The sequence below is a fragment of the Prionailurus bengalensis genome, chromosome D1, assembly GCF_016509475.1.
Source record: "Prionailurus bengalensis isolate Pbe53 chromosome D1, Fcat_Pben_1.1_paternal_pri, whole genome shotgun sequence".
NCBI classification, from domain to species: Eukaryota; Metazoa; Chordata; class Mammalia; order Carnivora; family Felidae; genus Prionailurus; species Prionailurus bengalensis.
Window position 1 is genome coordinate 83,156,325 of NC_057346.1, and position 13,414 is coordinate 83,169,738.

The window sequence follows — 13,414 nt, forward strand, 5'->3', positions numbered from 1 at the left end:
TGCAGAAGGTTGAAACTAGATGACTTTCTCACACCATTCACAAAAATAAACTCAAAATGGATAAAGGGCCTGAATGTGAGACAGGAAACCATCAAAACCCTAGAGGAGAGAGAAGGAAAAGACCTCTCTGACCTCAGCCACTGCAATTTCTTACTTGACACATCCCCAAAGGCAAGGGAATTAAAAGCAAAAATGAACTATTGGGACCTCATGAAGATGAAAAGCTTCTGCACAGCGAAGGAAACAATCAACAAAACTAAAAGGCAACCAACGGAATGGGAAAAGATATTTGCAAATGACATATCAGACAAAGGGCTAGTATCCAAAATCTATAAAGAGCTCACCACACTACACACACGAAAAACAAATAATCCAGTGAAGAAATGGGCAGAAGACATGAATAGATACTTCTCTAAAGAAGACATCCACATGGGCAACAGACACATGAAAAGATGCTCAACGTCGCTCCTCATCAGGGAAATACAGATCAAAACCACACTCAGATATCACCTCACGCCAGTCAGAGTGGCTGAAATGAACAAATCAGGAGACTATAGATGCTGGAGAGGATGTGGAGAAACGGGAACCCTCTTGCACTGTTGGTGGGAATGCAAAGTGGTGCAGCTGCTCTGGAAAACAGTGTGGAGGTTCCTCAGAAAATTAAAAATAAATCTACCCTATGACCCAGCAATAGCACTGCTAGGAATTTACCCAAGGGATACAGGAGTGCTGATGCCTAGGGGCACTTGTACCCCAACATTTATAGCAACACTTTCAACAATAGCCAAATTGTGGAAGGAGCCTAAATGTCCATCAACTGATGAATGGATAAAGAAATTGTGGTTTGTATACACAATGGAATACTACTTGGCAATGAGAAAGAATGAAATATGGCCTTTTGTAGCAACGTGGATGGAACTGGAGAGTGTGATGCTAAGTGAAATAAGCCATACAGAGAAAGACAGATACCATATGGTTTCACTCTTATGTGGATCCCGAGAAACTTAACAGAAGTCCATGGGGGAGGGGAAGAAAAAAAAAAAGAGATTAGAGAGGGAGAGAGCCAGAGCATAAGAGACTCTTTTTTTTTTTTAATTTTTTTTTCAACGTTTATTTATTTTTGGGACAGAGAGAGACAGAGCATGAACGGGGGAGGGGCAGAGAGAGAGAGAGACACAGAATCGGAAGCAGGCTCCAGGCTCTGAGCCAACAGCCCAGAGCCCGACGCGGGGCTCGAACTCCTGGACCGCGAGATCGTGACCTGGCTGAAGTCGGACGCTTAACCGACTGCGCCACCCAGGCGCCCCTATAAGAGACTCTTAAAAACTGAGAACAAACTGAGGGTTGATGGGGGGTGGGAGGGTGGGGAGAGTGGGTGATGGGTATTGAGGAGGGCACCTTTTGGGATGAGCACTGGGTGTTGTATGGAAACCAATTTGACAATAAATTTCATATTAAAAAAAAAAAGAATAAGCACATGGAGTAAGTACATTTTGTAAAAAAGGAAGATGTAAGAATTCTGAAATATATAGATTTAATAATATAATCTCAATGTATAAAAACCAAAAATTGACAGAACTACAAGGAGAAATATCTCCTAAAAGATGTCCATCCCTAGCTCCTGGAACCTGTGAATATGTTACATTACATGGTAAAAGGGATTTTACAGATGTAATTGAAGTTATGGAATTTAAACCAGGGAGATTATCCTAGATTACCTAGCAGGCCCAATAGAACCATATGAACCCTTAAAAGCAGAGGCTTCCCTTTAACTGTAGGCAGGAGAGATGAAGCAGAAGGGAAGGTGCGAGATTCGAAGCATGAGAATGAAGTGTCCTGCCTTTCTTGGCTAGGAAATGAAATGATGAAGAGGGCAACGTGCCAGGGAATGTGGGTGACCTCTAAAATTGGAGAATGACCCCTGGCCAACAGCACCAAGAGAACAGGGACCTCAGTCCTACAGTTGCATAGAATTGAATTCTGCTAACAACCAGAATGAGCCTAGAAGCACATTCTCTCCTCAGAACATCCAGGAAAGAGATCCAGCTGGCTTACACCTTGATTTGGCCTTCTCAAACTCTAAGTGGAGTCACCAGTTGAGCCTGCCATAACTCTGATCTACAGAACTTGGAAATAATAAATCAGTGTTATTTTAGGTTGACATATTTGTGTTGATTTGTTAGTGTGGTGAAAAAAAACTGATGCAAAATAGAAAAATCCAGTGTAATAAAGGGAATTTTTAATAGGTCTCCTCAGTATATGATAGAATGTGAATTAAAAAAAAAGTCTATAAGAGTAAAATTTGAAGAACACAGCAAATTTGACCTAACAGACTGGCAATAAATGACTACAAAATACACATTCTTTATAAGCATACTTGAAACACTTATACCAGCTAACTATTTGTTGGGCATAAGGCAAGTCTCTATAATCTTCAAAGGATTAAAATCATATTAAGTATTTTCTCTGAATACAATTCAATTAAGCTAAAAATAAAAAATTGGATGGAATATGCTATAGCTTTTTAGAGAATAAAAACTAAAAAATATTAAAACTAATCTACCAGTTTTGTGAAATATATATCGGATGCCTATACGGCACTTAAAAAAGTATGATTCTCGGGGTGCCCAGCTGGCTCGGTTGGTTAAGTGTCCAACTTCGGCTCAGGTCATGGTCTCACAGTTCCTGAGTTCAAGCCCCACGTCGGGCTCTGTGCTCACAGCGCAGAGACTGGAGCCTGCTTCAGATTCTGTGTCTCCCCCTCTCTCTTTCCCATCCCCACTCATGCTCTCTCTCTGCCTTAAAAGTAAATAAAACATTAAAAAAAAAAAAAAAAAAGTATGATCCTCATTTTAATTGCTTCTCCAAGCCTGAACACAAATGGAAATTTGCTCAATCTGAAAGTGCAATTTTAAATAAAAAGTGAGGGTAAAAGAAGAAATTACAACAGAAATCAGAAAATATTTTGAACGAATAATAATCTAGAATATTATGTATCAAAACTTGTGAAATGAAGTTAAAGCTGTGTTTAGAGGGAAACCTATGGACATTAATGCATAAATTAGAAAAGTCAGGTGAAAGTTAATGAACAAATATCCATCTTTATCAGTCAGAAATAAAAACAGCAGTATAAACCAAGTAAAACTAGATGGAAAGAAATAATAAAAGTAAAGATAAAAACAATTAAATAGAAAATAAAACCCACAGCAAAAAAGTAAACAAACACCTAAAAGGAAAAAGCTACAAAATAAATATTTGACCGTTTTGACAAGAAGAGATCATACTAAAAGAAATAAAATCAAATACACAAATCTACAGAGATTTGCCTCATCTTCCTCTTAAAATCCATTGACACAGCATCAGCGATAGAAAAAAGAAACAGCTGCCAACATCAGAAACTGGGTAATTTTTGGAAGTTGGAAATCACGTGGATCAGATCAAAAGAAAAGCTACAAGGAAAATTGGGACCCCACTATTGTATATATGAGAAACGCTTTTCCCAAATCTGTAAACTCAGAAAAAAAGAATGGGGAGAGACTACAAGGTAATTACCAATGATAATCAGATTAACTGATCAATGGATTGACTGCGATGTTGTACGGTAAATTAAAACTCTCTAAACAAAATGGAGACCTCTTAGTACCAGCATTGGAAACAAAGAAAAGTAGAATAGGGCCTTGGGAAGATCCAAACTTCCAGAAAGACAGAAAAGTTTGGAGGTAAAGTCTGAGAGCTGCAAATTTAAAAAGAATACAGACCAGTTTAGGGTTGCTATTATTTTGGGATAAGAATGAGAGAGGTATCTCATATACATTTGGCATAGAGAAAATTTTGGAGTTTGACAGATTAATTTTTTAAAAAATTACTTGTCCTATATTCTAACAAATCAGTCTCTAGGAATCTGGTACATATGCACAAATGTGAATATACAAGCATGTTTTCTGATGCACTGTTCACCAATAGATCAACGGTTAAATAAATTATAGTACATCTATTCTCTGAATTCTCACAATTGTTAAAAAAAAAAAAAGGTAAATTCTTTAAGCATATACCCTAAATATGTTCATAATAAACTAGACAAAAAAAAGTTGTAGATCAATATATATTATGTGCTAGGATTCATATGAAACTTAACAAAAAGCTAGAGTTAGACTATGTACTACAAATATTACACATTCACATACACACACGGATGCACACATTCACACACACTATAAAGACAATCAAACTGTTAAATGTATTTATTTCTGAGACAGGATACAAGATTGGGTTCTGGGGAAAGTTGAAGAGGCCATTCTACTTGTACGTGTAATTCTGTATTGCCTGAATTTATTTTAAACATTATATGTTTGTTTTGCAATTAAAATGTCCTAAACACACTTTGATAACAAGTGATATATGGCAATAAAATATAGTTTATTCTATGCTGTTAGTTGATCTTAAGAACAGATTATTATGTATTACAGAATGTAATATTCTTAATTATCATCTTCATCTTTAAATGAGGTTAACTTTTAAAGAAGGGTGGAAGTACAATTATTCCATCAAAAATAGGTAAAATAACTTAAAGGTTTTATTGCTAGAGTTATTTAGAACATCAAGCATACTTGGCTCTTAAACCTTTGAAAGGTACTGGTTAATGAAATGATTGTGAAGCTAATTTTCCCATTAATTCTCACAAAATAGCCAAACCTATTAAAAAATTAACTGTTCTGGAGATCAATATATAAAGGAGGCTACTCTTTAGAAATAACTTTTATAATTTACCTAATAAAAGAAAAGCTGTACTTACAACAAGGAGATTGATCTGGTGGTCCAAGTTGTGGAAAGGTCATAAGAACAGAAACCCCTGTTAGGTCATTTTGCTTTAAAGTATGCTCATTAGTTTGGTCAGCCCAAACCACCACTTTCTTTCTCTCTACCAAATGTTCAATTTCTTTGAAGTCAGACTCAAAAGCAGCATTTGAAAGGCCAGCTTCTTTTAATGCACAATACTGTTTTCTTAGGACTGGAAGCAAAGCATTCAATACTCTATATAAAAAAGGTGACAAGAGAGATAAATATTAAATTTTAAATACACTATTACAGTTCTACATAATATCCTAAATATTAGCACATCATTAAATAATATCTTGTGTATGTTTTCATTTAGATATTTCAATAAAATACCTCAACATATTCTCACTACATTAAGTAAAGAGTGGAAAGAATCCTGGATGGGAATTACAAGCACCAGGCTGTAGACTTGGCTAGTTTTCAATTCCAAGGTGATCTTGGGTAATACACGAACTGAGGTTTCTTCTCGATAACTTGGGGTACAACTAGACAGTCGTTACAACAGGAGACTACTGTCAAAACTAAGTGAGTTAAATACATGTAAAAGGTTTCTACAAAGCATTATGTGATTTATAAAACAAAGATACTATTATTACTCATACTAAGTACCATGGAATTAAAATGAAAAAATGCACTGTTAAATGATGAGATCCGTTTCAGGTATATAGTATTCTGAAGGAACCACAGAGTCAAATTTCCTCCAAGATAGCTCTCTATGAGTTAAAGCAATGGCTTTCAAAGCCATTCAGAGGGGTTCCAAGTAGAAGAGTTGTGGACAAGGATGGTAGCTAAAGGGAATCAAAGGGGCACTGGATTCTTGGCTCTGATTCAAAATCTTGCCTAATGCTATCAATCAGAGCAGTACTGAATGTATCTTTTTATGTATTAGACCTCCATGTAAGTGCTCACTGAAGAAATACCACAGCTAAACAGTTTTAAATTTATACACTCAATTAATGGTTCCTAATTTTTATATCAAGGAAGATGTCAAACAACTTGAATGACCTTGAAATGCTTCGGACCTGGTTGATTCAGTTGACTCCTAACATCCGGCAGAATAGGATTATTTGAAGTATGGTAGGGCAGTGGAAAAAGGATAGGCATTGATTTTAACAATCAAGGAAATAACTGCGCTTTTACCTCAGAGACTTAAATATTTAGATAGTAGTACACATAAATTGTGACACTGCCCCTTTTGGGCAGGGTAGAGAGTACTCCATTTAAATCACGTAGGCAACAACTATAGGGAAAAGTCATTAAGTATAAAGTCACTAAAAGAAACAGTATTTATTGAGCACCTATACTAATGAGGTGCTGTGCAGAGAACACATAACACAGCCAGCCAGAGGTTGCTATTCTTTTTTTAAAATTTTTTTTTCAAAGTTTATTTATTTTTTGGGGGACAGAGAGAGACAGAGCATGAACGGGGGAGGGGCAGAGAGAGAGGGAGACACAGAATCGGAAACAGGCTCCAGGCTCCGAGCCGTCAGCCCGGAGCCTGATGCAGGGCTCGAACTCACGGACCGCGAGATCGTGACCTGGCTGAAGTCGGACGCTTAACCGACTGCGCCACCCAGGCGCCCCAGAGGTTGCTATTCTTAAAAAGTCTTGCTAGTTGGGGCACCTGGGTGGCTCAGTTGGTTAAGCGTCCAGCTTCAGCTCAGGTCATGATCTTGTGGTTCATGGGTTCAAGCCCTGCATCAGGCTCTGTGCTGAGAGCTTGGAGCCTGGAGCCTACTTTGGATTCTGTGTCTCCATCTCTCTCTGCCCCTCCCCTGCTCCCACTCTGTCTCTCTCTCAAAAATAAACACTAAAAAAAGAAAAGAAAAAAAAAAGGCTTGCTGGCAAGGTTGGCATCTTAATACTTGAATTTTGAGAGTGTTCTCATTTTCAGAACTGATAAGAGTGGCTCACTGTACTTAAACTATTTGTATAAGCAATATGGTTTATGCTGAACAACTACTTTCCTCCTGGAAAGTCTGGAATTTTGGTACAGGCTAGGTAGAAGGTGCCTTTGTAACCAACTCCCAGTAAAAACCCAAGTGCACTAATTGTCTAATGAGATCCCAAAGTTTAGACAACATTTAAAATGTATTCACAACTTTTTGCTGGAGGACTTAAGCACATCCTGTGTGGGTCCAAGTGGAAGAAGACACTTGAAAACTTGCATATGGTTTCCTTTGGACTTTGCCCCATTTGCTTTTTCCTCTTGCTGATTTTGTTTTGCATGCTCTTGCTATAATAAATCATAACTATGAGTACAACTATATGATGGGTTCTGTGAGCCATCGTAGTAAATCATCAAACAAGGAGGTGGTCTTAGGGACCCATGACATACATATGTACTTATATTTGTTTGTTTGAATGTATTTATGCATTCATTTATATTTTTTGATTTAATATTTATTTATATTGCAAATGATCACCACAATAAATCTAGTTAATTTTCATTACCACATGTAAGTTTTTTTTCTTGCAATGAGAACTTTTTTAAGATTACTCTCTGAGAAACTTTTGGATGTGCAATACAGCTTTACTAACTATGGTCGCCATGTTGTACATTTTGTCTCATGATTTATTTATGATGGTAAATTTGTATCTTTTGACTCACTTCACCTATTTTGCTTACTCCCCAACCCTGGCCTCTGGCAACCACCAATCTGTTCTCTGTATTGATGAATTTTTTTTTTTTTTTTTTTTTTAAGATTCCACATAGGAGTGAGATCATTTGTTATTTCTCTTTCACTGATTTATTTCATTTAGTATAATGCCTTCAAGGTACATCCATGCTGTCACCAATGGCAAGATTTCATTATTTTCTTATGATTGAATAATATTCCATTGTGTGTGTATAGATATATTATACACATAAACATATACCACTTTTTCTTTAACCTTTCATCCACTGATAGTCACTTAGGTTGTTTACATATCTTAGCTATTATAAACAATGCTGCAATGAACATGGGGTGCATATATCTTTCTGTGTTAGTGTTTCATTTTCTTTGTATAAATACTAAGAAGTGGAATTGGTTGATCATATGGTAGTTCTATTGTTTTTTTTTTTAAAGAAAGACTGAGAGAGAGCAGAGAGTGCGCAAGCATGAGCAGGACTGTGCAGAGAGACAGAGATTCTTAAGCAGACTTCATGCCCATGGGACTCAATCTCACGACTGTGAGATCATGACCTAAGCCCATATTCAAGAGTTGGACACTTAACCAACTTAGCCATCCAGGTGCCCCAGTAGTTCCATTTTTAACTTTTGAAGAACCTCCATACTGTTTTCTATTGTGGCTACACCAATTCCCATCAATAATACACAAGGATTCCTTATTGTCTTCATACTTGGAAACACTTGTTATTTCTTGTCTTTCTGGTAAGAGCCATTCTAACAGGTATAAGGTGATATCTCATTATGGTTTTGATTTGCATTATCCTGGTTAGTGATACTGAGCACCTTCTTATGTACCTGTTCACTATCTATATGTCTTCTTTGGAAAAATGTCTATTTAGATCTTCTGCCCATTTTAAAATCAGATTGTCTCTCTGTTATTGAATTGTATAAGTTCTGCATGTATTTTGGGCATTAACCTTTTATCAGATATATGATTTGCAAATATTTTTTCTCATTCGGAAGGCTGCCTTTTCACTTTGTTGTTGGTTTCCTTTGGTATGTAGAAGTTTTTAAGTCTGATGTAATTTCACTTATTTTTGCTTTTGTTTCTTCTGCTTTTGGTGTCAAATCCAAAATATCATCTCTTACCACCTATGTGGTGGTAAGGAGCTTACTACCTACATTTTCTTCTAGGAGTTTTATGTTTTCAGGTCTTATGTTCAGGTCTTTAAACCATTTTGAGTTAATTTTTATGTATAGTGTAAGACAGTGGTCCAGTTTTATTCTTTTGCATATCGCCCTACTGTATACTCTTGGCTCCTCTGTCATAAATTAATTGACCTTATATCTGTGGGTTTATTTTCTGGGCTCTCTACTCAGTTCTATTAATCTACATTTTTTTTTTTTTTTTAATACACAGAGCAGTTTCTTTTTTTTTTAAATTTAAATTCTAGTTAGTCAACATACAGTATACTACATGCTTGTTTTGAAACCAATACCATACTGTTTTGATTGCTACAGCTTTGTAATATAGTTTGAAGGAAATAAATCAGACAGGAAGTGTGATACTTGGTTCTTCTTTCTTGAGATTGCTTTGGCTATTTGGTATCTTCTGTAACACTATACAAATTATAGAATTTTTGTTCTATTTCTGTCAAAAATGCCATTGGAATTTTGATTGAGATTGTATTCAATCCATAGATGGCTTTGGATGGTATGGACATTTGAACAACATTAATTCTTCCAATCCATAATCACAGAATATCTTAAATTTATTTTTGTCTTCTTCAATTTCTTTCATCAGTATCTTAACAGTTTTCAGTGTACAGGTCTTTCACCTCCTTGGCTAAATTTATTCCTAGGTATTTTATTCTTTTTATGCAATTGTCAATTGGATTGTTTCCTTAATTTCTCTGATAGTTTGTTATTAGTATGCAGAAACCCAACAGATTTCTGTATATTGGTTTTGTATCACGCAACTTTACTAAATTCATTTATTAGTTGTAGCAGTTTTTGGTGGTCATTAGAGTCTTCTATATATAGTATCATGTCATCTGCAAATAGTGACAATTTCGGTTCTTGCTTTCCAATCTGGACTCCTATTCTTTCTTTTTAATGTCTAATTGCTCTGGCTAGGACTTTTTTTGTTTTGTTTTTTAGATTCTACATAGAACCTATAATAATATATATAATATATAATTAATAATCCAAGTTTTATGTTTTTGATGACACATTTTATATCTTTTCATCTTATATATCCATCAATTATTACAGTTAGAGTTTTTCTTTTAACTCTCATACCAGCTTTTTAAGTAATTAACTCCCTACCTTTACTATATATTTCCTTTTACCAGTGAGATTTATACCTTCATGTATTCTTATTACTAATTAGCATTCTTTCTTTTCAGCCTAAAGAAGTCTCTTTAATGTTTTTCGTAACACCAGTTTTATGGTAATGGACTCCTTTAGCTTTTGCTTCTCTGGAAAATTCTTTTTCTTTCCCCTTTAGTTCTGAATGATAATTTGTTGGTGGTTAGGGTTTTCCTGGTTGGAAATTGTTTTCTTTCAGCACTTTGAATGTGTATTAAATCAGTTTTTTTGCCTCCACTACATAAGGTCAGAATAAGACAGTTCACCTCCTTTTTATTTTAATGTCATTTAAATCCTTTCAAAATCTTTTAAGGAAAGTATTATGATCTATTAACATAAAAGAAAACTAAGGCTTAGTGAGGTTAAATAATTTATGCAAGTTTATACTGCTAATATAAAATAGAATTCAAGACTAACTCTAAAACTCATACTCTTTCTACTATGCTGTGTTACTTCTGCTTGTAATGTTTTGGCTCACCAATTTACTAAATTGGAGAGTTAGTCAGAATCTTTTTGCCCATTTTGAAACAAAAATTTACCTTAAAATGTATATATGTCTTATATAATAAATACAGTATGGGTAAAATAAATTAATGGGTTTCTTTGATAATTTTAACTCTTGCAGGTGGTTTGACTGCTAGTAAAAGAATTTTCATTGTCTGTTCTAGACAGAGATATAGAAAGTATGAGGACATTAGGTTGAACTTTTATCCACAGAAGAATATCTCCCTAAAGTTCTTCCTTTCCTTTTTCTTCTTTTTTTAAAATTTTTTTTAAATGTTTATTTATTTCTGAGACACAGAGAGACAGAGCATGAGTGGGGGAGGGGCAGAGAAAGAGAGAGAGGGAGACACAGAATCTGAAGCAGGCTCCAGGCTCTGAGCTGTCAGCACAGAGCCTGACACGGGGCTTGAACTCAAACTGTGAGATCATGACCTGAGCCAAAGTCGGTCGCTCAACTGACTGAGCCACCCAGGCACCCCTCCTTTTTCTTCTTTTTAAAGTAACTATCCTAATATGATTTCCCTTACATGAGACGTATGGAAAATTAATTGCTAGATATGCAAGAATACTAGAACTGCAGAATTGTAGACTGGTGGAAAGCCCTTAGAGAAATAAATTTCTTTTCTACAGAGCATGAAAGTGACACCTAAAGAGGTGACTGACATATAACAAAAATAAAGACTTATACTTTTTAAATATTATGTTTCAAAAGATGTTACTACTAAGCTAGTAGAGCATGAAAGAGCTACTATAGCATCACATAAAAACTGGGACAACTGATGTTAAAAAATATACATTTTTAGTAATTTCATTTTAATGACAGAAAAATCATTCTGGAATTATGAATACTTAAAAACTGCCTCCTTAAAAATTGATTTGGTATTAATAGTAATTGCTTCTAATAATTAAGTTTTATAGAAAAATGCCTTCAAAACTTTATTATAAAGTACTAACAGTATTAGTTGGAGAAGAACTACCTATTTTATACTTTATCAATGTTTTCTAACTCTGCATACTTTCTGATGCTGGCAGACACTAAAAAATAATGTATCCTATACCTAATAAAACTCAATTTTCTGGAAAACAACTTCTGTTTCAGGTTCCTTAGGGCCACAATGTTAAAATTTGTAGAATAGGTAAATCCATGCACTTACGCCTCCGTTTGCCTGTGTTGCTGTTCTTGAAGGCAAGCTAGATCCATCATATGTTTAATTTGTGCTTTCAAGTCTTTGTTCTGAAGGTGCAAATGGTGACAATGAAGATCTTTACTGAGCTCCTGGGGAAAACAATGCAAACTACACTTCAGATTCCTTTAAGAATGTTGAAATTAAATAAATTTTAATAAAACTTATTTTATATTGGTGTTAATAATTTTAATTTTTTATATATAAAATGATAATGTTTAGAAACAATTTGACAAATAAACATATTGGTATAGGAGTTCTATAACTTACAAGCAAGATAAGTTTCAAGTTTCTCAGAAACTAAGTGTTAGGAACTCAGAACAAATTTTATTCTGGTGGCAGTTTCTTGGTCTATCCAATTTGTTGATAATGCTGTGAAAATACATGAATATGACCAGTTTTTACTTAAATGTCACTTCTTCAGGGAAGCTTTCTCTGAGCATTATATTTAAAGATGGACACTCTACTACCAATAGTCTCTGCCAGAGCACTGATCAGTAATTATTTCATTTACCTATTTGTTTGTTTATAGTTTCACTATCTATACTAGAATGTTAGGTTCAGAACCAGGAGGGGGGTGTGTCAAACTATTTTAGTGTTACAGACCTAGTATCCAGTGTCTGAAGTTGCATGTAATAAAAATTTCTTGCCTTCACTCACTCAATCTGGTGTAAGCTTCATCCTAGAGCAAAAGTATGAAAAGTCTTTTGTAGCTGCCCATTTTCCTAAACTTCATGTGCTTAGGTACAAGTCTTCTCCAACCTATCACCTAATGTCATTCTTCTTTCCTTAAGCCTATTATATACCCTCAGTAGGAAAATGTCAGCTAAGTGGTCATACGAAAGAGTGAATGGGATAGTCCAATAGCATTCTCAGAATCCTTAACTGGGAAAATTTTACTCAATATGATGAAAGGAAATGAAATTTTTTGGACATTTGAGGGGCTAAGACAGCAATCCGATAAGCAGGGAAGCTAAGCTTGGAAACTTCCTCCTGGAGACAATTCCCATAATCCATTTTAACTTTTCAATATTCCTTCCTAACCTGCATTTGACCAGATTATCTAAAAGCTTAAAACTGTTTTTTCTTTTTCTTTTTTTCAAAACTTCCTATGCCAGTGGTAGGCACTATGACTGGAAATAATGTCATTTAATATATCTGAGACAGAGTAAACTTGGGGGTTGTTTCTTTACATGATTTATATTTTAAGAATATAGCATGCATTTTAGAGAAAATCCTCCCTAGGGAAACAGGACAATATGGTTAGAGCACTGGCCTATGAGTCAAGTTGTCTTAGAGATGGTTTCAGCCAGGACAAAAGTGCTACCTTAAGCCAAAAATATAGTGTTTATGGAGATCACTTTACTTGACTACAATTTAAGAGCTTGACTAGATGATCTCTATAGTCTTTTCCAGTTAGAAAATTCAATGATCCTGATGGTCTGAACATATTTGCCAAATATTCCATCCTTTCTCTTAAAAAAACAAAACAAAACCCTTCTTTAAATATTTCCTCCAATAATTTTATTCTTTTATCTTCTTGAATTACTTATCTCTTAAAAAGACAAGCCTTGAATGTATAATTATATTAGTCAACAATGGGCCTTGGCTAGCTTGTTGTCTTTGGAAAGCCAAGTTTACAATGTGAGTCTTTTCTCAAAATTAGCTATTTTAAAACAAGTAAACAAATAAATAGATAAACAAGTGCAAAAATTTTAACTCTAACCTAAAGTCATTTTGACAATGATCATTTTGAAAACAAGACCATATTAGAGATACATGGTATCTAATGAATAAGTAAAACTTATAAATAAGTGAAACAAAACCAAAAACTACTCTAAACATTCAACACCTGCTGCCTTTCCAAGAGAAGAGGCTCTTGTGCTGTGAATGAGAAACACTTAT

General features: G+C 34.9%; 1 protein-coding gene and 1 non-coding gene across 3 annotated transcripts in view; both read right to left on the reverse strand.

Annotated features, from left to right (window-relative positions):
- The window catches only part of KIF18A (kinesin family member 18A), an 83,048-nt gene that overhangs the window by 34,614 nt on the left and 35,020 nt on the right, over positions 1 to 13,414 (reverse strand). For both annotated transcript variants that reach the window (XM_043580849.1, XM_043580850.1), the window contains 2 exons: positions 11,480 to 11,601; positions 4,793 to 5,031 (listed from right to left, as the gene is read on the reverse strand). In XM_043580849.1, coding sequence (XP_043436784.1) covers positions 4,793 to 5,031; positions 11,480 to 11,601 — 361 coding nt within the window. The remainder of the gene's footprint in view (positions 1 to 4,792; positions 5,032 to 11,479; positions 11,602 to 13,414) is intronic.
- Positions 10,027 to 10,092, reverse strand: LOC122484577. Its single transcript, XR_006297634.1, has one exon. It is a non-coding gene; the product is annotated as a small nucleolar RNA SNORD57 (small nucleolar RNA).